At 31.0% G+C, this 23,082-nt stretch overlaps 2 protein-coding genes across 2 annotated transcripts in view; one reads left to right on the top strand and one right to left on the bottom strand.

Annotated features, from left to right (window-relative positions):
* The window catches only part of LOC126734031 (tetratricopeptide repeat protein 37), an 89,613-nt gene extending 82,166 nt beyond the window's left edge, over positions 1-7,447 (top strand). Inside the window, exon 20 of the mRNA XM_050437544.1 lies at positions 6,701-7,447. Within this exon, the coding sequence (XP_050293501.1) occupies positions 6,701-6,715 (15 nt within the window). The 3' untranslated portion in view covers positions 6,716-7,447. The remainder of the gene's footprint in view (positions 1-6,700) is intronic.
* LOC126734030 (murinoglobulin-1-like) overlaps positions 1-23,082 on the bottom strand; it is a 53,127-nt gene that overhangs the window by 23,406 nt on the left and 6,639 nt on the right. The window contains exons 6-21 of the mRNA XM_050437542.1: positions 18,700-18,858; positions 18,390-18,641; positions 18,143-18,334; positions 10,933-11,202; positions 10,647-10,881; positions 10,483-10,595; positions 10,371-10,428; positions 10,287-10,313; positions 10,119-10,224; positions 5,351-5,573; positions 5,096-5,298; positions 4,848-5,046; positions 4,641-4,791; positions 4,234-4,466; positions 3,914-4,181; positions 3,695-3,852 (exon numbers count right to left, since the gene is read on the bottom strand). Of these exons, the coding sequence (XP_050293499.1) occupies positions 3,695-3,852; positions 3,914-4,181; positions 4,234-4,466; positions 4,641-4,791; positions 4,848-5,046; positions 5,096-5,298; positions 5,351-5,573; positions 10,119-10,224; positions 10,287-10,313; positions 10,371-10,428; positions 10,483-10,595; positions 10,647-10,881; positions 10,933-11,202; positions 18,143-18,334; positions 18,390-18,641; positions 18,700-18,858 (2,847 nt within the window). The remainder of the gene's footprint in view (positions 1-3,694; positions 3,853-3,913; positions 4,182-4,233; positions 4,467-4,640; positions 4,792-4,847; positions 5,047-5,095; positions 5,299-5,350; positions 5,574-10,118; positions 10,225-10,286; positions 10,314-10,370; positions 10,429-10,482; positions 10,596-10,646; positions 10,882-10,932; positions 11,203-18,142; positions 18,335-18,389; positions 18,642-18,699; positions 18,859-23,082) is intronic.

Here is a 23,082-nt window from a genome sequence, read left to right as displayed (position 1 = left end):
AAAAAAAGGAACATTTATAAAATATATAGTTCAACAAGAATAATATTTAAAACTAACGACCTGAGTACTAACACCCATATACTAAAAATAATTTAAAGCCAAAACATGCCAGAGCCACACACAATGATAAAATAAAATCGATACATAAAATATTACTATACCTAAAATAAATATTCTATGGAGCTGATGGAATATCATCAAAATTACTACTCCTTTTGCCTGACTCAACATTGAGTGCCTTAGCTTCTGCCATAAACAATTCTTTTCATAATGGCATCTTTCCAGCATGTTTGAAAGAGGCAGTGGTTATCCCTCTTTATAAAGGTGGAGATTTGAGTGAGCCTTGTAATTTCCGTCCAAGATAGTTGAAAAACTTGCAAAAATCAGAATTTTGTCTTTTTTGCAACATAATTGCATTTTATCTGCAAATCAGTTTGAATTTCAAACGGGAACGGGTCATGAGTCCCTTGACCCTGTTTTCGGCTTTTTGGAGAGTGTCTATGTGTCCTTAAATTCTGGAGAGTCCGCGGCGGCAGGTTTATCCAAGGCATTTGATTGCGTAGATCATGGAATACTGCTGTCTAATGCTGCTCAATAATTATGGCTTTAGAGGTGAAGCATTGCAATGGCTGGAATCCTATCTGTCTAATCGTACCCAAAGAGTTACAGTATCTGGATGTTTATCCGATTCCAGATCCCTTAAAACTGGAATACCTCAGTGTTCAGTGTTAGGACCACTATTATTTTTGCTGTATGTAAATGATTTGGGTTCATTAAAACTGCAGGGCAAAGTGGTTCAGTTTGCTGATGATACCACCATTTTATGGAATCATAGAGATTCTGATAATGTTAGAGCCCAGGTTTTTAAGGATCTTAAGATTTTATCGGAGTGGTGTGCTGCAAACAGGCTTGTATTTAATGTGGGCAAAACCTTTATTATGGGATTTAAGTGTGACGTTCAGGGCGTTATGTTTAGTGAAAACTCCCCCTTGCAATACAAAGAAAGCTTTGATGGTCGCCTTCGCTTCGAAGATCATATCCTAAATCTTGCATCAAAATTATCCTCTGGATGCTTTGCAATAAGAATGGCGGGGCATGAGCTGGGAAGGGTAGTTGCACGTTCAGTGTACTTTTCTCTTATTGAGTCCCATCTTCGTTATGGCTTGCCTTTTTGGGGTTTAAGCAACAAGGAATTATTAAACATAATTTTTGTGATTCAAAAAAAGGCAGTTAGATACCTATGTTTCGCTGGGTTAAGAGATTCTTCTAAACCTCTCTTTATATCTCAAAAAATCCTAACTCTTTTTTCTCTTAGAAACAGCTACTCTTATTCATAAATGTCCTAAACCTCCCTCTAACACTGGTCATATGACTCGCCAGGTTAACGATTTTCCCTTACCAATCCCTACATCCTCCCTCACCAAGAACTCACTTATATACCTTAGCAAAAAAAATTACAACCATGTTCCTCTATGTATCAGACAAATTTTAGAAGTTAAGAACTTCAAAAAGAAATTAAAATCACTTTTATTATCCAGGGCATATTAGAGCCTTGACGATTTTTTTAATGATACCTTTTGACCTGTGCTCTGACATAATTTTAGTGTTTTAGTTTTGTTTCCTATTAAATATTTTAATTTACTTCCTCTAAATTCTGTTTTATTGACAGCTTTACTTATTTTTTTAATCAAATTTATCAAAAAGATGTTTTTTTTAGTTTTTTCAATCTGTTTTGTTATAATTAGTTTTGGTAATGTGTGTAAATTTTATGGTAAAATGTTTTAGATGTTATGTTTGTTTGAAATTTGAAATTTAAAGTGAATTTGGAGTTTTTTAGTTTTTAGGATGCTTGTACACAAGTTTTGTTTTGTCTTATGTAATATAGCACATTTTCTTTCTTTCTCTATGACTCATTAGAATTGACGTCATTCTTTCAAGACAAATAAAGTCCTAAAGTTTTTGTACTCTATTTTTATCATTGCAATCCAAATATAAACCATAAACTGTATCACGTTAATTACATTGTGAAAGCACCAATAAGATCTCACACAGTAGTTTTTTTTTAATCTTGGGGTAGACAAAGCCTGTGTAGATATATTAATTTAAGAGCAAAATATGCTTTCTTAAGAACATTAGACAGGTAGCACCTGAAACGCATCTCAATATCAATAAACAGACTCAAACTCTTGCATTGACCCACAACAGGAATGTTGGACATGTCCTATTTTGATTATCTTTTAAATTTCTCATGTTCCTAAATTACACAACGTTAAAATATGTTCAATAAATATTATACAAAGAATCATTATTTATTTTAGTCTTTGCAGTTTTAAACTGTTCAGGGAAGAAAGAAAAATACAACTGGGTGTCATCTGCATATAGATGATAAAGGCAATTTTATTTTAATTTTATGGTGAAAAATAATGGACACAATACACTAACCTGAGGCACGCAATTTTGATTTATTAAAAGATCAGAAATTCTAGTATCTGTTTTAACGCGGTGTGAGAGATTATTTAAGTAGGAGTTAATTAAATCAATGGTAGCATTAGAAAACCATACAAACTGAAAAATTGACTTAAAAATCCAACAAGCGAATGTCGTAATTCTATTGTTATCAGGCGCTCTTAAAATGTCATCAATTACATCAGAAATTGCAGAGACACAACAACTATAATTCGTTCTAAACCTTGATTGTTAGGGTAGTAAAATTATTAATCATTCTTATTGAGAAATTTTCGTATTTGAGAGTCAAAAATACGTACAAGAATTTTGAAAAGGTTGGCAAAATCTAGTACATAAATAAACTCTCCAAAACTACAACTTGTAATTGGATTTTCAAATTTAGGTAACGGCAGCACAAGTGCTTCCTTCCAATTTTTAGGGAAATAGTTTTTAGTTATGCACTAATTAACTATATGCTAAATATAAGTTATATAAGGACAACACAGATTAACTAAGTTATATGAAGATTATCTTACCCCAAAAGCCTTTGATCTAATATTTAATAGAATTTTGGAAATATCGCTATAATTAACAGTATTAAAAGAAAATGTATTTAATATAGGTAGAGGAGGATTATTATTATAAAAACTAATTATTTATTTTGAAACGACTTTACTATAAATATTTAACCCATCAACATTCTTTAAGGCTTCTAGTGTTTATTTTGCTTGGAATTTCTCATTTTGCCTTGCATGTACATTTTTCAAATTTATTCCTGTAAAAAGGCTCTGTTTCTGCTCTACTTACCACAGTACTATAGTTTCTTAATTGCTTATAATATATTTATCAAAAAAAAAAAAAAACAAAACAGCCGTCCAATCAATTTAATTTAGCAATTTAAGACGATTTTTTTAAATACAAAAATGCACTTTTATCAACTCCTGAAAGATCACTATACATTTTTTGAAACACCAATCAATAATTGAATAAACCATCGACATTCTGCATTGCTTTATATCAGCTTTAAAATTAGTGGGTCGATGGGAATTTTCCAAAATGCTAAAAAATTGACTATTTTAAAATTCATTTCTAAAACAAACCAGTGACGTTCTTAAAAAGAACTAACGTCGACGTCATTGCCAAAAATTCATTTTGTGTTTAGTAAATCGAATTTTCAGGGTGGTAAAGACTAACTATCAACCTTTTAAAATATGTTTCAATAAATACTTTTTAATGAAAACCTACTCACCTGGGTGGATTTAAACGCGCCAGTAGGCCCGATTTTCGAAACCAACCAGTGCACTATAGAATGCGCATAAGCCATATATTCCGCCGAAGGTTCCTCCATCAAAGCCAACAAGGCGTAACTGGTTATCTCGATGTCAGAGGCGTAGGACTCTTCTGAACCTAAAAACCCGAATATCTCCCATATAAACCTACGAATATAAACTTAAAATCCGGGTCTTACTTGTGACACTCCACCACATTAAATTATCCTCGATATTGGCCACCGCAATCGTTTTTTGCAAAAACCGTTTTGCCTCGTCCAACCAACGGATCTTAAATAGGGCGTAGCTGCTAATAACCAGCGAATATTTATCGGGATTCCTTTGGGCCCTTATACAGAATTTTGTATTCTGTTGCACCCCCTCCGGTATATTCAATTTGGCATCGAAAAGACTCGCGATAACATAAGACGTCAATCCCGCGGTGCTGTTCTCGATGTTGGTACCGCCCTGTGAAGTGGAATTTAATAACCAGACCCACGGAAACCATACGATTGATTACCATATCTTGGAACACGTGGTGCATGGTGTCGAAACAGCCGTTTTCCAGTTGATGGGCGAAAATCCAATCCAGAGCGCGATCCAGCACCCTCTGGTCCACATAAATGAATTCGCGGGATTCTTGCAGGATTTTCACCACGAATGCGGTTAGAAATGTCGAACCTGACGGGTCGTAATAGCCGAAGGCCGAGAACGAACCGTCTGGGTGTAAATAGTTTAGGATTTTTTGGTAACCTGTAAAGCAAATCATGATTCAACCATCTTCAATTATAATAAAAATTACTTCAAATGCTTGACAAAGATGAGTATCTATAACGTCGATAACAGCGAAACTAATACCTTAAGCCAATCATCGACGTTCTGAAAATTAGACAACGATTGCCGGCGATTTCTTCACCGTTTACTTACCAATTTTTAAATTTCGAATAATTTGTTGCTTTCTTGCCGCAGTTAAAAGTCCATTAGCCTGAAGATATCGTAGCACATAAAGGTTTGGAGCCATAGAAGCGATTATTTGCTCCCCACAGCCGGTAGGGATCGTTATCAAGTGATCGAGGTTCTAAAATCGACAATAAATTGTACTTTGAACATAAACAGGCAACTTTTAATGGTTACCTCGATAGTTTGCCCCAATAAATCTCCATTAATAGAAACGACAACTTTATCAGTCCCAGGGACAATGTCCCTCGGGACGCTCAGGTTCCAAGAGACCGTATTGATAAAATGTCCATGAGAGGCGCACAATAAGGCCGATCTGGTGGTCGAAATAAAATCACCTTCGGGGATCACTTTGAAGCTTTTGGCCACCACATCTCTGGAATTTATTTTAAATAAAAATGCTCAATTTTATTTCGGTTTATTACCGTTTTGAAACGATAATTTCCGGTCCGCAACTGAACGGATACTGACTCTCGTTTTCCACCAAAACCGTCACGTTAGCAACCCCAATGTCGACCCCCCTGATCGGGTAATTGTGAGTTTGTGTACTATTAGGTTTCAGGCAATAGGTGGCGCTCATTTTATGGGTTAGTTCGATATTGTTCGACATTCTTATAGATATTCTTATCTGTAAATGCAAAGTAATTATTGAGAACTTTAGATTAACGCTTACCTCTTACTGGAAATGAATAATTGACGTAATTGGAGACGTGCACCAGCAAATGGAAACTTTCGCCCTTCTTAATCGAGTACGGAGTTAAAACTTCCATAAAAAACGATTGGAAACTGATCAGTTCGAGTTCTCTTGCAAAACCGACGCCTTGGCTCTCAGAAACACAGAAAACGTTCGTAATCCAGGTCGTTATCGAGTGGGGCACTGTCCGTTGGAATTGGATGTGATTGCTAAAATTCAGTTTTAAGGTTAGTAAGTCGACGGTCATTGGGATTTGGGGGTGTAAGCAATGTATTTGGGATAGTTGCATTCCTCTTGTATCTGGAATCCAAAATTTCACAGTTGCGCAATGGCGAGCGGGCAGTAAATAAGTCGTATGTCAAAAGCTTGGTTGATCGCTTTCTTCAATATATTATTTCGCTTTCCCAAATATATTATTTCTTGACCTTATAGTTATGTGTTCTTAACAATTTAATATATTTTTGCTTTGATTTTTGAAAATGTAGGAATACTTCATACAAAAAATGGCTACACGTTTAATACGAATACGCAAAGGATTTCTCAATTCGTTGTTACTTAAGAACTTATGTTAAACACTTGGGTTTTATACATGTTATATTTTTAAAACTTTTAGATACTTAGTCTTGAAAATCTCAGATAGGACATTAAAAAGCATCCTGATGTTATTCTAGTACCTATGCATGGATGTTTTCTATAACTCTATACTTTTATTTAAAAGAAAAGTTATTTTCACTAATTAAACAATTTAGAAGATCTAGCACCAGTAGAAAGGAAAATTTATAAATTTAATGGGTGTGAACCATAATGTCGAATATAGAAGCAATTTGTGAAACATTATTGCCAAATTATTCAAATATTCTTTATAAAAGGGCTTCAACAGATACTATTATTATTATTATTATTAACTATAAACAAAATCATTGCTTGGAAATTAGTTAGGAAACTTAAAATATTTGATTCATTTGATTTATTTTTTAATTCTATTAGATTATTATTTTTTGTAATCTATATATTAGTCTATGATAATCAGTGAATGTCAAAGCTTAAAAAGCAACTAATTATTTATAATTTCGAATAATTGAATTTAGTAGTAATTTCCAAATTTTATTTCCTCATGAGTTATTGTATCATACATACATATTTGTATTTAATTTATTTTTATAAACATATTTTATCTCTAAGTTATTAGAATATTATAATATAATAGTTATGTATACCATATTACTTAAAAATGCGTAAAGTTGGTACATCATACATACCTTTTTTTGAAAGGTTACTTAATTCTCATTATTATTATTATGAAATTCTTATTGTAATTAATATTTATTTATTTCAGATTTTCGAAACCTGAAAAGGAAGCCAAAAGTCTTGCTTAAATTGTGCAAGTTACGGGTGCTAAATTAAAAGTTGTAGTCCAGCTAAAATGATGTTTTTCAAAAACGGTAAATCTGAAATGCAGTTTTACAAAATTCATGTTGGTCATAGCCAGGAGAGATCTTGGACATCTGTGTTTAATTAAGAGATAAAGAATAAGTATTTGCTTCAAAGATGGGTATAATATATAGCAAAAATACCCTTGCAGTTTATCGATTATTTGTAGAGATAAGATACTGAGTTTCCAATTTATTGACAAAGAAAGACTTACATCAAACATCATAAATTTATTTAATTTAAAAGGCTCCCCTGTATGATATCCAAATGACGTGTAGAGGTATTGGCTTAATAAGCTGAGAGATAGTGCCTCTTTTTATAAGCCCTAGCATAGACTTAATTTTGAGGATTTTTTATTAATACTTATGATACAGGCCAAGAAGATTTGATTGAAGTGATTTTGAGGAAGACTAACATAATGTATGAACGGTACACATGGTAGAAATTGTCAAAGTTGTCTATTTTCCTAATTTGGTTATATGTAATTTAAAATAGGCACATTCAAGTGTTTTTACATCACAAAAATTTACAATAGTCAGTATGATAAATTTGTGGTAATTTTTTGTAATATTTCATGTGCCAATTGTCATTCACCTGAGGAGTATTGTAGTCATTATATCTGGTGATGTAAAATAAAAAAGTTGGATTATTACTATAGTTACAATATTAATTTGTATTTTGGTAATAGGTATTGGGATATTTTATGAGGTGTAAGAAAGTAACCTTTTCAGAATGTTCTGCCCAGAAGTTTGGTGTAATTTTTATAAAGTTCTGTTTTTTAAATATTACTTTGGTGATGAGAAAATTTAATTATAATTTTAAACCATCCTCCTACAAACAGCATTATAAAAGAAAGCAACTACTTATTTTAAAAATGGTTTATGGCTGCTTAGAGGCATTTGCATAAAGTTAACATAATTTGTCTTTAATTCTGAGTGTGATTAGGATGATTAAAAATCAATAAAACAAAACCCTATGAAGAACAAGTACAATGGAAGTTATAATAGAAGCAGCGCCGTAGCTACAATGGTTCCACGGGTTCGGTGGAACCAGGCCCGCCACTCTCAAGGGCCCGTAGCCAGCTAATAAACATAATAATAAATAAATAAATAAACAAAAAATGTAAATTTAAACTAAAACTAAATAATATATTGTGAACTTATATAATCTAACAAACCACATAAAAATCAGCTAAACAACTCAGCTAAAATTCTTACATCGATGTGTCTATCCGCAGCCGAAGCAAATCTTTTCTAGCCTTTAGCACATATTTAAATGCATCAAAACTTTTACAAAATGAGCAGCAAGATATACAAAGATCGGGTAAACTCCTAAAAAACGTTACAAATTACATATCTAATCTTCGAAATGAGTTTCTAAATGTAAAAGAAGAAGCTCAAGCCACGGCGAGTAAATGGGGTATAAGTCCAGAGTTTGGCCAAAAACGAATTTCTAAACGTAGACGTTTTTTTGATGAATTTGCAAATGACTTTGTTTTTCAAACTGCGGAAGATATCTTTAGAGTTGAAGTTTTTTATAAAACGCTGGACATTATTATTAGTCAGTTACAATGTAGAACAGTTAGTTTACAACAAATATCTACTAACTTCAATATTTTGGATACAGAGGTTCTATTAAATTCTAGTGACACAGTAACATACCAAATAGCTGAAAATATTCGTGAAATATATCAAGATGATATATCAGATATACTTTATAATCAATTATTAGCATTTCGAACATGTTTTTCTGAAGAATGATCGTTCTCAAAATTAAAAACATATCAAAATCGATTATCTTCTTTGGCAATGCTGTCCATTGAAAATAAAGTTGCTCGCTCTATAGATTTAAAGGAAATTATTAAATCATTTGCGACTGCTAAATCTCGAAAAGTAACTTTTTAATGGGTGTATTTCTTCTATATTAACTTTGTATTTGTATCCTTTTGTAAATGTTTTTTATAATTATGTACATATGTTTTTAATATTGTTATATTTTTCCGTAATTAGTATTATAATACTAATAACGTAAATATCCTGTTATTAGTATTTTTGTCTTAATATTAATTTCATAAAAGTTTAGTTAACATGTAATAGCCTTTTAATTTTTTCTTTCCTTAAGCCGTCGACTTAGGGAGAGACGAAGGTTAGTATCTCTTTAGGGGCCCGCGGATACAGTCTCGAACCTAGGCCCGTTATGTTGTTGCTACGGCGCTGAATAGAAGCTCTAACTAGATAGACTTGTGTTGGATCTTTTTTATTTATTTATTCAGTCTTAAAACAGAAAATCACTTGTAATTACACTAAAATATTGCTTACCAATACAACATTAACCTAACATCTAGCCGTGTCTAGTACATAATGTTTAAAAGTTAATTTAGTCTATATATATCACATTATTCTTTCGCAAAATTATAATCTTTTAATATTTTGTTTATTTATTAACAATCAGTTTTCTTCGTGAAAAATAAGTCATACCTTAGGAACAAGTTTTTCAAGCAAACCAGTCTCCCATAAAGAATCTTGCTGTATATAAGATGAATCTTTTGGTTGCCTAAGAACAGGATCACTAAGTAGACGCAATTTAAACCGATGGTTCAAAGGCCTTTGACAGGGTCAATTTTAACATTCTCCTCCTAGCTAAAATGAGCATTTTTGGTTATTGCAGAGAGCCATCTGGTTTGGTTAGAGAACTTTCTTATCGATAGGATTCTCTATGGATCTGAATTGTCGTTTTATTAGCTTTTATCGCAGTAAACAAAGAATACCTTCTCGATACATCTCGATTGTTATTAAACTGGACAATTATGGATAAAAATAGTCCATTTGTTGAGTTTGTACCGCATTTCACTCTCCACTTATATATTAGATCACCTTAAAACTTAATTTTCTTATGAAATTCTGATCATTATATACGACGATCATCATTTTATAGTAATCGTTGACGATCGATGATACTCAGAGGAAGATTTATGACGAAAAATGTATGACATATTAGAGTTTCAATCGCGGTTCACTCCTCACTGTCCTTTTTTTAAGAGATTAAAATGACAAAATCAGTTCTCGATAATGTTCTTTAAAAAAAAATAATTTCTTTAAAAATGTCAGTTATACGTCGATGGTTTCTGGGTGTATACAGATATACGAGTATTTTAAAATTCATTTTAGGAGCTACTAATTGGATTATCGTGCTAATTTGAAATAGTTCTCTAGAAGTTGCTACCATCGATGTAATAGAAAACAGAGCAAATAATTGCCTATAAATGCCGTTACTTTACGAACATTGATGTTCTAACAATAGATTTACATACTTTCTGCACTTACCCGACTGGAATCAACTCCCATAACCAGTTTTCTGGAAAAAAGGAACGTATGGTGACTGATGATGTGTCCTCTTGCGAAACGTCGTAATGGTCAGTCAGTGATTGCACTAAAATGCTGATAATTAGAATGAGACTAGCGGGAAACGGTAAAGTTGTTTGTGTTTCTTACCTTGGTTGGGTTCAGTGATCAATGGGCCTAAAATAACAGAAGAAAAATGAGATTACAGGACTGGATTTTTTCTTTAAAACTTACCGTTGTAACAAGGCTTTGTTACAATTTGCAGGTTTGTAATGGTTACAACACCGAACCTCTAAAAGAAGAAAAATTGTATGTTATTTTAGGTTTAAAATGTTAATACTCTTACTGAGAAGACATCGTAGGCGTCAAAATCTTCAGAAAATGAGTACACGTGTCGCTTCCTCCTGCTAGTCGCCAAATGCTCGGTAAAATTCAGCATATTTTCAGCTTTTGAAGGCCCTTCAAAACACAATCATTCACAAAAAAGCACTTTAAAGCCCAAAATGGTACCTAAACTCTTCTTATTGCTGCCAATACAACTGTTCCGGCCAGACTTCGGTGGCTCCCTCTCGGAGGAAAACACTTTAATCACATGATCCAGAGACAAACTAAAATGGTTTGCTGACATAAACTTGCTGGCCTTATCCGTAGCTGAGACAGCGCATAGTGCTGGGGTAGCTGACTTTATGTTTAAAGTCGCTATGCTTCCTGGAAGGAGCTGATTTTCTTTCCAATAAGAGCTGATCTAAAATGTATGTTTCTAATAAATAACTTTAACGTGGAATATTATGAGTACCTGTAAGGAACATGGTTCTATATCACTAGTAATGGTGGCGGCAACAGTTTCACCCTCTCTGTTTACGGTGTAAACTAGCAGTTCATATTTGGAAATAAATCGTTTCGTTATCTCGAAATTTAAAGTGAATCTGTCGATGTTTGTGCCCATTTTGACGAACTTATGCTCGTTTCCTAAATAGAGGTTTTTATCTTCTGCTGGTACGGAGGATAATTTTTGCACCTGGTGCACGTAGCTGCCTGTTTGGAAGATTTCTGTTGCAGACTTCACCTGTAAGATATTAGTGCTTTAAGACCAAAATATTCTAGTGATAGTGTAACATGGGAATAAGAATATTAAAGAAGAAAATCAAGAAAGTTTAATGATTTTTTTTCAAAAAGAACAATGAATCTAAAAATATTGCGAGCTAGTTGACACATTGAATGGAATTTAATTTTTTCTAACTTTTACGATTCGTATATTAAACGTGCTTTAGGTTTTAGCACTAATCCTCCTGACTATGAATTAGTGAAGTCTACGGACCGAAGTTGACTTTATCTGAGCTTGTAGATAGGATTGACTTTCTGACAAATACACCATAATTTATTGAGTCTCTTACTTAAAGAATATACGTCGATGGTTTCTGGATATATTCAATACATTTTTTTGAAATTTACTATACTATAATTTTGGTTTTTAGTAGTAATTATTATCGATCTGACTATCCAAAGTAAACAGGTCCTAAAGTTAATATACCTTTGGTGTCTGATTGTTTTAATAGCTTTATTTTAACTTAATAATACTTTTAATAATAGGATGCGTTAACTTAATGCTGTTGAAAAATAATCAACTTTTTTTTAAAGTTAGTACGTCGAAGGTTTCTTGTTGATTCACTAGGAATTGAGTTTCTTTCTTAATGGTGTTTTTTTAGGTTTTTAGGTTAGTGCGTCGATAGTGATTAAAATGTGGGTAGCAATCATCCATTACCAAAGAAATGTTATTTTAATATATTTTTTTTTAACTTAGTACAATGGCTACTGGATAATAAAGCAATTATGATGATATTTGAACTTATTTCTTAAGTAAATACTTCTATGACTTATAATATCGATAATACCCCTTAAAAAATATCAAGCATCGACGTTCTAAAAAATAGACAACACATAGACCATTGTATAAAAATCCTTTCCGCTTAAAAGCATTTTGCACGTTTAATACGTTGATGGAAAAGCTATAATTATCGACATTCTACAAAATAGACAGAGATTTCTGAGCAACCAACCAATTAAATACCACGTAAAGTTCTAATCATGTAAAATGACAACAATCTAAAGATATTGGGAGCCGGTCATACCCGTCAATGTTGTTTGAATAGTGTTGGGTTCTTTATAAATTTGAATTTTTAATCTTAAACAATGGCTTTAATCAGTCTAATATTACATGTTACTTGTTAGTAATTAGTCTGTTTTCCGTGAAAAACTTGCGAAAATTTTAAGAAAACAATGTACAGGTAAGTACGTCTTAAATGTTTGTAAACACATGTTTATTAATTTTAGATTTTTAAGTTTATTACCTGTAAAAAACAAAGAAAACTATTTCAAGAGACAAAAGTAATTTTTTAATGAGTTTATTTTTTTTTATAATAATAATTAAATGTTTTGGGTTGACATGCAAAATCATTGCCAAAAAGAAATATATTAGACATTATGGCAAAACCAGGAATTATTAACTGTTACCAAGTTTATAGGAGCAATTAAACTACTTTAGCGCGTTTAGAGATAATTAAGGAAGGGAGTCCACCCTAAGATTAAACAGCTATGCCAACCTGGGATTTTAAAAAAATTGGTTGAGTTGACTAGTTAGTTTATTACTTGAAACAAGTGAGAATAAAATGATTTGGCAGAAAAATTAACATCTGACCTAAAAATATCTGTTTATTTATTTTTTTTAAGCATTTGCACATTTGTGTTGGTAGTACTGGGAGTTAAATCGGTTGAGTGGTGACAGGTGTATACACGGTAGTTTAAAGCCGGATCATCAACTTATTTAAAACCATATTCACTTTTTTTATTCTGTCTGTTTGAGTGTATCGAAAAAAGTTATTTGAAAAAAATGTATATTTTACCGAGTTCTATACACAGTTAAAAAAAAGTATCAACTTAAAAATCACCCTTTATAAAGGATGTTTTGAGACCGACACTTGGAGTTTTTATTTATTTTTTCTCTACTTGCGTAGGTCTCTTTGAGTTATTGGACAAGTTCTTTCAATAGGATAAACGTGACTATGTTTTCGGTTTTTCTTAGTACGTCTGTGGTTTCTAGGTGTATATTCCTCATGTATTTTCTAATTATTTACAGACCATTTTTGTAAAAATATCTATTTTTCTATAGGTTTGTAAGTAGGTTTTAAAGTTAGTGCGTCGATAGTGGTTAGAATGTGGGCAGCAATCATCGATTACGAAAGAAATTTGATTTTAATATTCATTTTTTTTTTAAATTTAGTACATCAATGGCTTTTCTATGTAATACAGTAATTATTCACTTATTTCAATATTCTAGGAAATAGTTTGGGAGTTCTCCTAAAAATATCAACTATCGACGTTGTAAAAAATAGACAATGCACAGACCATTGTATAAAAAACCCTCTCCGCTTAAAAACTTTACTCACGTTGATGGAAAAGCTATAATTATTGACATTCTACAAAATAGACAGAGATTTCTGAGCATCCAATTAAATACCACGTAGTTGTCGTTAAGATTTGTATAAATTATTAAAAGTCCCTCCGGGAACTTTTACATTAAAACAAGAACCAACCATCGAGGTTCTAATAAATAGACAGCGATTTGTGACCAACTAATATAAACTTTATCAAAGAATTGCTGATTAAAACAATGTTCTAGCTTCTTTCTTGGATATTATTAAATCAGCACTATTGACATTTTAGAATATAGAAAAAGCTTATTGAAATTTAGTTAAAAGTTAAGTTAAAGTTAGACAACTGGAAACTTTTTAATTCCAAAGATCTTATTGCAAGTCTCAAAAGGGAGAATCAGCAATTTGTAAATTAACCATTGACGTTCTGAACAATAGAACGCGAATCCAAAATCTACAAATTATTTGGAAGAGAATCTTGTGCAATTGAGATTGAGAACCCCCGATATTCTGACACATTTTTAATTAGTCTGAGGGACCATTAAGAAGCTAAGAAACAGCTATTGTTCGAAATTCTAACTTCTTTCTTGGGTAATATTAAAGCGGCATTCTAAAATGTCGACATTCTAAAATGTAGAAAACATTTTTTGAAATTAATCAGTCAAGAGTTCTATCCAACATCTTAAAACATCGACATTCTGAAAAATAGACTGGCATTTCTAAGATTGCTAACTAAATTGAGGAACTATCGACGTTCTGAACCTTGGACAACACTTTTAGAAAGTCTACTAAAAGCACGTTTTTACTCAAAAAATCTATTGAATAAATTCGAGAAACAATAATTTATAAAATAAACGTCGACATTCCGGAAAATAGATAGCGAACGAAAAATCTACAAATTATTTGAAAGAAACTTTTCTGAAATAGGTTCGTTCAGTTAAATTTCCATAAACAAGTTTATTCACCTTTTTATGAAGTATTACCTACACATACCACATAAAAAAAATTTCAGCTTGATTGAATAAAAATTAAAAAAGTTTCACGTTTTTAAATATCAAAATATTTCCCGCGTCGGAAATTTACCGCTGTGACGTCATAGCATCTCTCGAGTTGAGACTGGCCAAGCAGCGCAGAGGCAGGCATGCATACGTTTAGATTCATAATAATTTTATCTGCAGCATTGCGTAAATTAGTGTAGTAAATTAGTGCTGTGCCGTTTTGTGTTATTTTATAGAGTAGAATTTTCTTTTATAATTAAATGTGGAAAAATTTCGGCCAAGCTTCCCTACAGTATAATGTATTAAATATAGCATTATACATTTTATAATGTAATATTAAATTTCTGTTGATCGTGTCCAGGTTATTTCCTTCTATTTTTAAAATGTAATAAAATAAACGCAAATCTTATTATATTCGATGGATTTTTCTTTTAGTTTTTTTATAAGATTCTGGAAGAAATTTTTAAGGAGTTAATAATATAATTATTCTATGCGAGTGTAGTTTTAATAAGGTTTATTTTATGCATGCCTATTACTAAAATTAAAATAAAAAATACAACATTTTCCCCATTTGCATAGTCTTTTGTATTGTTTTAGGTCTGCCCGTCAACATTATAGAGACAATGCTGTGGGTTATGTTCAACTTAAACGTACTAATAATAAATGCTATTTAAAAGCCAAGGTTACCCCAGAACATAAAATAAAGGCGAAAAACTATAATGTATCTTGTGTAATCGATGAATTGCAAAAAACAGTTGTTGAGGTAAATTGTCATGATTGTCCGGCATCGGAGGGAGGTTTCAAACATGCAGTGGCATTTTTAATGTGTGTACACCGTAGGAGTGAAGAGCAGGCTCCAACTGACAAAGTTTTTTATTGGAAGAGATCAATTTTAGCTGCAACTTCAAGTACAAAAAAATTTATAACCACCGAAGAGTTTGGCGCCAAAAAATCTAAATCTTCAAATAATAATTTTTTAAACGATTACATTCTTTAAGCAAAAAAAAGGAAAATTGAAAATAGCACTATAAGGTACCATCTGTCTCAAAGTTACGATTGTGTTTCCCTTTATCAACTAAAAATTTGTTTTATGTCTACTAATAATGTCAACGACGCAAACATATTTTTGAATTATTGCAAACAACAAATGGACGAAGATTTGTTGAAACAAATCGAAATTAAAACTAGGAACCAGTCCAGATGTAGGGTATGGTCTAAGCTTAGATACGCACGGATAACTGCATCGAAAGCATATGAAGCTGCACACTGTACTACCTTGGATGGAACACTAGTAAAATATTTTAGGTGCCAAAATTTTTCAAAAAGAAGCCATGAAAAGGGGCCTTGAATTAGAAGAAGCTGTCTTGAAGGTACTTTCCAAGGAAACTTCCCAAACCTTTCAAAAATCTCGACTCTTTCTTTCAAAAGAGTGTCCCCTGATTGGTGCGAGTCCAGATGCCTTAAATGAAGACTACGTTGTAGAAATCAAATGCCCTTCTTTAGATAAAACGTTTAATAACTTTATAGATGTTGATAGCAAAAAATAAAAAGTAAATATTACCATCAAGTACAAATGCAAATGCACTTTACAAACAAAAAAAAAGCATTTATGATGTAGCAAGCCCTGATTTTAAGAAAAACAACAAAATCACTTACAAATACTGTGATTATGATGAAAAAATTTGTTGATAACATGTTAAATAAATTAACACATTTTTGGATTAATGCTATTTACAATAAAATTTAAATAACTTATATATCTTGTTTTACTTTAGTAAATAATCCTGTATATTTATTAAAGCACTTGCTATTATTACAATGTTATCTGAATAAAGGAAGTAAAACATCGACATTCTGAAAAATAGACTGGCATTTCTAAGATTTTTGACTAAATTGAGGGACCATCGACGTTCTGAACCTTAGACAACAGTTTTAGAAAGTCTACTAAAAGGGCGTTTTGATTAAAAAAATCTATTGAAAAAATTCGAGAAACAATAATTTACAAAATATCCATCGACATTCCGGAAAATAGATAGCGAACGAAAACTCTACAAATTATTTGAAAGAAACTTTTATGAAATGAATGAAATTGAGATTGAATCCCCGATATTAGCCAATTAGAAAGTTATGAATACTAAATAAATTGAGGAATCATCGAGCTTCTAAAAAGCAGATACATTTTTGTAAGAATCCAGTAAGGACGGACTTTTTAATTTCAAAGATCTAATTGCAATTTTTTTGAAGTATCAAAAGGGAGAAACGGCAATTTGTAAATAAACCATCGACGTTCTAAAACGTAAACAGCGAATCAAAAATCTACAAATTTTTGGAAGAGAATCTTGTGGAATTGAGATTGAGAATCCCCGATATTCTGACAATTAGATAGCGATTTATAAGATTTTTAATTAATCTGAGGGACCATTAAGAAGCTAAGAAACAGCTATTTTTCGAAATTCTAACTTCTTTCTTGGCTAATATTAAAGCGGCACTGTCGACATTCTAAAATATAGAAAAAAAACTGAAATTTATCAATCAAGAGTAACCATCGACGCTTTGCAATTTAGACAAGTCTTGAAGCAAAGTAACAGATTTTTTACTACAAAAATCTATTAAAAAAACCGCAATTTTCAAATAAAACATCGACATTCTGAACCTTAGACAATAGTTTTAGAAAGTCTACTAAAAGGGCTCTTTTACTCCAAATATCTATTGAATTAATTCGAAAAACAATAATTTATAAAATAACCATCGACATTCCGGAAAATAGATAGCGAACGAAAAATCTTCAAATTATTTGAAAGAAACTTTTGTGAAATTGAGATTGAATCCCCGATATTAGCCAATAATTAGAAAGTTATGAATACTAAATAAATTGAGGAATCATCGAGCTTCTAAAAGGTAGACACATTTTTGTAAGAATCCAGTAAGGACTTTTTCATTTCAAAGATCTAATTGCAATTTTTTTTGAAGCATCAAAAGCAAGAGACGGCAATTTGTAAATAAACCATCAACGTTCTGAAAAGTAGACAGCGAATCAAAAATCTACAACTAATTGGGAAGAGAATCTTGTGGAATTGAGATTGAGAATCCCCAATATTCTGACAATTAGATAGCGATTTATAAGATTTTTAATAAATATGAGGGACCATATAAGGAAGGTAAGAAAGAGCTTTTTTTTCCAAAAATCTAATTATTAAATTTTGTAAAAGTTCCTATGAAATAAAAGAATCACAAATTTGTAAATAAATCATTGACATTCTGAAAAATAGGCAACAAATAAAAAATCTATGATAATCGGTAAAAATTATCAGAAGAAACCATAAATTGAGCGAGTCTTTTACTCTAAAATGTTTAATTTAGAAATCACAAATTAAGAATCACAAATTTGTAAATAAATCATTGACGTTCTGAAAAATAGACAAAAATAAACTAAGCAATAAACTATTGCTTTTAAATTATTTCAAATTTCTCCCTGAAACCTGTTAAATTGCACTATCAATTAATAAAAAAAAAACCCTTAAAGAATCACTACTTAATATTAAATAACCAATGACGTTCTAACACTGAAACAACCACTTACTGTATAATAAAACGTGACATTATCTCCATGCTTCAAATGACTTGTAGAATACAAAACTGTATACTGATGCTGAGCGTTACAGGGTTGCTCTTGAAAAACCCCTTTTTCCAACTGGATAAAACTGGAACTCGGAGAGTACAGCCTAACCAATAAATACTTATCAGTTATATGAGGGTGCTTTATTGACTTGACCTAAAAAAAATTAATAAACATCAATGGTTTCCTAACATAAATAAGCCTCACTTACATGTATATTTACGTGAATAACGCTGTTCTTTAAGGGCCATAACTGGAAATTCACTACACCCTCATTAGAAACGTTATAAGCTTGGCACTCCTCACTGTTAAAATAATTCCAACTCTTCTTTATGGCCAAATTGTAGCAAAGCTCTAAAGATTCCTCTTCTAATCTAGTGTAGTTGTGAATAAGGGCAATTTGGCCTTTGTAAGGGAGACCAGGGATGAACACTGAAGGGCTCTGTAATTTTAGACTGTAAGGCTGAAAAATTGAGTTCAATTAAAAGTGTTATAAAACTAAGGTCAGTAAAACAGGTTACTTTAGACATAATTTTGATTTTTCCAGTAGTAACGTCCATTTTATTGGTGCCATACTCGGTTATCGTGGCGGTTATATGAAGAAATCCTCGCCTATCATGGACCGATTTTATATTTATTTCGGTTCGGTTGAGTGTGAATTGGGAACAGCCGTTTATCATCTGAAAATGACTGATCTGTTTATAATGGGGCCTGGAAAGCCTTGTATTACTCAGATTATAATTTTTGAAAAGATCTCTGGATGTTATTATGTCGATGGAATAGTAATATTAATCATAACTATCGATTTTCTGACTCACAAGTCGACATTTAAATGGAACAATTCCCTTAATAAAAGTTTGTAGGTCCATAGAACAGTAGATATGGAATATAAGAAAAATAACCAGATACGTTCTAAAAAATAGATAAGTTTTTAAAAGGAGCTCTATGATTTCAAAAATCAAATTATTTATATAAGGAAAAAATAATTTTTAAAACAAATATCGACTTTCTAAAAAATGGCAAACAGTTTATAGTTTATGAATTATTTAAAAAAAAAACTGATCAGCAAGACATTCTGACAAATAGAGAACGAATAAATCACTCCTGAAAAATCCCCCCTAGAAGCAGTTACCTTTATAAGTTGTTAAAGAAATTACCATCGACATTCTAAAGAATAGAAAACGGATTTTTTTAAACCTCAAATCAAAGTGATATTTCAGTAATGATTAACGTTAAAAAAAAACGTTATTATTTTTTTTTTTAAATATTGAATTAAAAAAAAATAGAGAGCTAGAATTCATTATTTCTATCGAAAACCGATAAATAATTTATCAATTACAAGGGCAAAATTCCCCTAGAAGTTCCATTATTATGTATTTATTATATCCATGGAATAGTCATAAAAACCACCGGCATTCTGAGAAATAGATAATCAAAAAAATATTACAATTATGGAACAACTTTAAAATTTATGTAGTCCATGGAATAATCCTTATACAAAATAACCATCGACGTTCTAAAAAATAGAAAACTAATATAATAATTGTGAATTATTTAAACATAATTCCCATGAAAGTTATTTCCATGGAATAGTAGTAATGAAAGATAAACCATCGACGTTCTAAAAAATAGATAACATAAAAGAAAATTTGAAACGATAATACGGACACGAACCATCGATCTTCTGAAAGATAGACAACCAAATAAAACAGTTGATATTAACAATAACCATTGACGTTCCAAAAGATAGACAAGGTTGTAAAAGAAGTAAAAAAAAGATCCTACACCCTAAAAAATTTTATTAACATTTTTTAAATAATAAATAAAAGAAAAAAACGGATTTTAGAACTACAGGGCGTTCTAAAAAATAGACAATCAATAAAATATTTGGAAATATTTCCTCTGAAAGATTTATTGCCAAAATAATGAACCGTCGACGTTCTAAAAATAGACAAAATAACAAATTGTAGAAGAAAAACTCTCCTGGAAATTATTCTCGCCTTGCAGTGTTAAAAAGAAGAACCATCGACATTCTGAGAAATAGAGAGCAAAGGAAAAAATTTAAAACAAAAAAAAATACGTTAGTCGACTATCGACCAATCATCGAACATTAAAACCATCGACGTTCTTAAAAATAGATAACATAAAAGAAAATTTGAAACGATATTATAACGGACACGAACCATCGACATTCTGAAAGATAGACAACAAACAAAAAAGTATTTCAATAGTTATTATGTCCATAAAAGAGTCAACAATAACCATCGACGTTCTAAAAAACAGAGAAGGTTTTTATTCTTTTAAATTTCTCTAAAATTTCTCTTTTTTTAAATTCCTCTGAAAGATTTATTTCGAAAACAATGAACCGTCGACGTTCTAAAAATAGACAAAATAAACTGTTAAGGAAAAAACTCTCCTGGAAATTATTCTCGCCTTGCAGTGTTAAAAAGAAGAACCATCGATATTCTGAGAAATAGAGAGCAAAGGAAAAAATTTAAAACAAAAAAAATACGTTAGTCGACTATCGACCAATCATCGAACATTAAAACCATCGACGTTCTTAAAAATAGACAACATAAACGAGAATTTGAAACGATATAACGGACACGATCCATCGACATTCTGAAAGATAGACAACCAAAAAAAATAAAAAATTTCAATAGTTATTATGTCCAAAAAACAGACAAGGTTTTTAACCATCGACATTCTAAAAAATAGATAACATAAAAGAAAATTTGAAACGTTATAACGGACACGAACCATCGACCTTCTGAAAGATAGACAACCAAAAAAAAATTATTCCAATAGTTATTATGTCCAAAAAACAGACAAGGTTTTTAACCATCGACATTCTAAAAAATAGATAACATAAAAGAAAATTTGAAACGTTATAACGGACACAAACCATCGACCTTCTGAAAGATAGACAACCAAAAAAAAATATTTCAATAGTTATTATGTCAAAAAACAGACAAGATTTTTTAACCATCGACATTCTAAAAAATAGATAACATAAAAGAAAATATGAAACGATATAACGGACACGAACCATCGACATTCTGAAAGATAGACAACCAAAAAAAAAATTATTTCAATAGTCAAGGTTTTTAACCGTCGACATTCTAAAAAATAGATAACATAAAAGAAAATTTGAAACGATATTATAACGAACACGAACCATCAACCTTCTGAAAGATAGACAACCAAAAAAATTACTATTTCAATAGTTATTATGTCCAAAAAACAGACAAGGCTTTTAATCATCGACATTCTGGAAAATAGATAACATAAAAGAAAATTTGAAACGATATAACGGACACGAACCATCGACGTTCTAAAAATAAAACTAAATAACATATTGTTAAGAAAAATGGAAATGGAACCTATTCTCGCCATGAAGTATTAAAAAGAAGAACCATCGACATTCTGAGAAATAGACAGCAAAGGAAAATATTTAAAACAAGAAAAATACGAAAATGAACCATCGACGTTCTAAAAAACTAACAACATAAAAGAAAATTTCAAACGATAATACGAAAATAAATCATCGACTTCTGAAAACTGGACAACCAAACAAACGTATTTCAATAGTTATTATGTCCAAAAAACAGACAAGGTTTTTAACCATCGACATTCTAAAAAATAGATAACATAAAAGAAAATTTGAAACGATATTATAACGGACACGAACCATCGACCTTCTGAAAGATAAACAACCAAAAAAAAAAATTATTCCAATAGTTATTATGTCCAAAAAACAGACAAGGTTTTTAACCATCGACATTCTAAAAAATAAATAACATAAAAGAAAATTTGAAACGATATTATAACGGACACGAACCATCGACCTTCTGAAAGATAGACAACCAAAAAAAAATTATTCCAATAGTTATTATGTCCAAAAAACAGACAAGGTTTTTAACCATCGACATTCTAAAAAATAGATAACATAAAAGAAAATTTGAAACGATATTATAACGGACACGAACCATCGACCTTCTGAAAGATAGACAACCAAAAAAAAATTATTCCAATAGTTATTATGTCCAAAAAACAGACAAGGTTTTTAACCATCGACATTCTAAAAAATAGATAACATAAAAGAAAATTTGAAACGATATTATAACGGAGACGAACCATCGACCTTCTGAAAGATAAACAACCAAAAAAAAAAATATTTCAATAGTTATTATGTCCAAAAAACAGACAAGGTTTTTAACCATCGACATTCTAAAAAATAGATAACATAAAAGAAAATTTGAAACGATATTATAACGGACACGAACCATCGACCTTCTGAAAGATAGACAACCAAAAAAAAATATTTCAATAGTTATTATGTCAAAAAACAGACAAGATTTTTTAACCATCGACATTCTAAAAAATAGATAACATAAAAGAAAATATGAAACGATATAACGGACACGAACCATCGACATTCTGAAAGATAGACAACCAAAAAAAAAATTATTTCAATAGTCAAGGTTTTTAACCGTCGACATTCTAAAAAATAGATAACATAAAAGAAAATTTGAAACGATATTATAACGAACACGAACCATCAACCTTCTGAAAGATAGACAACCAAAAAAATTACTATTTCAATAGTTATTATGTCCAAAAAACAGACAAGGCTTTTAATCATCGACATTCTGGAAAATAGATAACATAAAAGAAAATTTGAAACGATATAACGGACACGAACCATCGACGTTCTAAAAATAAAACTAAATAACATATTGTTAAGAAAAATGGAAATGGAACCTATTCTCGCCATGAAGTATTAAAAAGAAGAACCATCGACATTCTGAGAAATAGACAGCAAAGGAAAATATTTAAAACAAGAAAAATACGAAAATGAACCATCGACGTTCTAAAAAACTAACAACATAAAAGAAAATTTC

The sequence above is a fragment of the Anthonomus grandis genome, chromosome 3 (assembly GCF_022605725.1).
Source record: "Anthonomus grandis grandis chromosome 3, icAntGran1.3, whole genome shotgun sequence".
NCBI classification, from domain to species: domain Eukaryota; kingdom Metazoa; phylum Arthropoda; class Insecta; order Coleoptera; family Curculionidae; genus Anthonomus; species Anthonomus grandis.
This window is presented reverse-complemented; position numbering and strand designations above follow the sequence as displayed.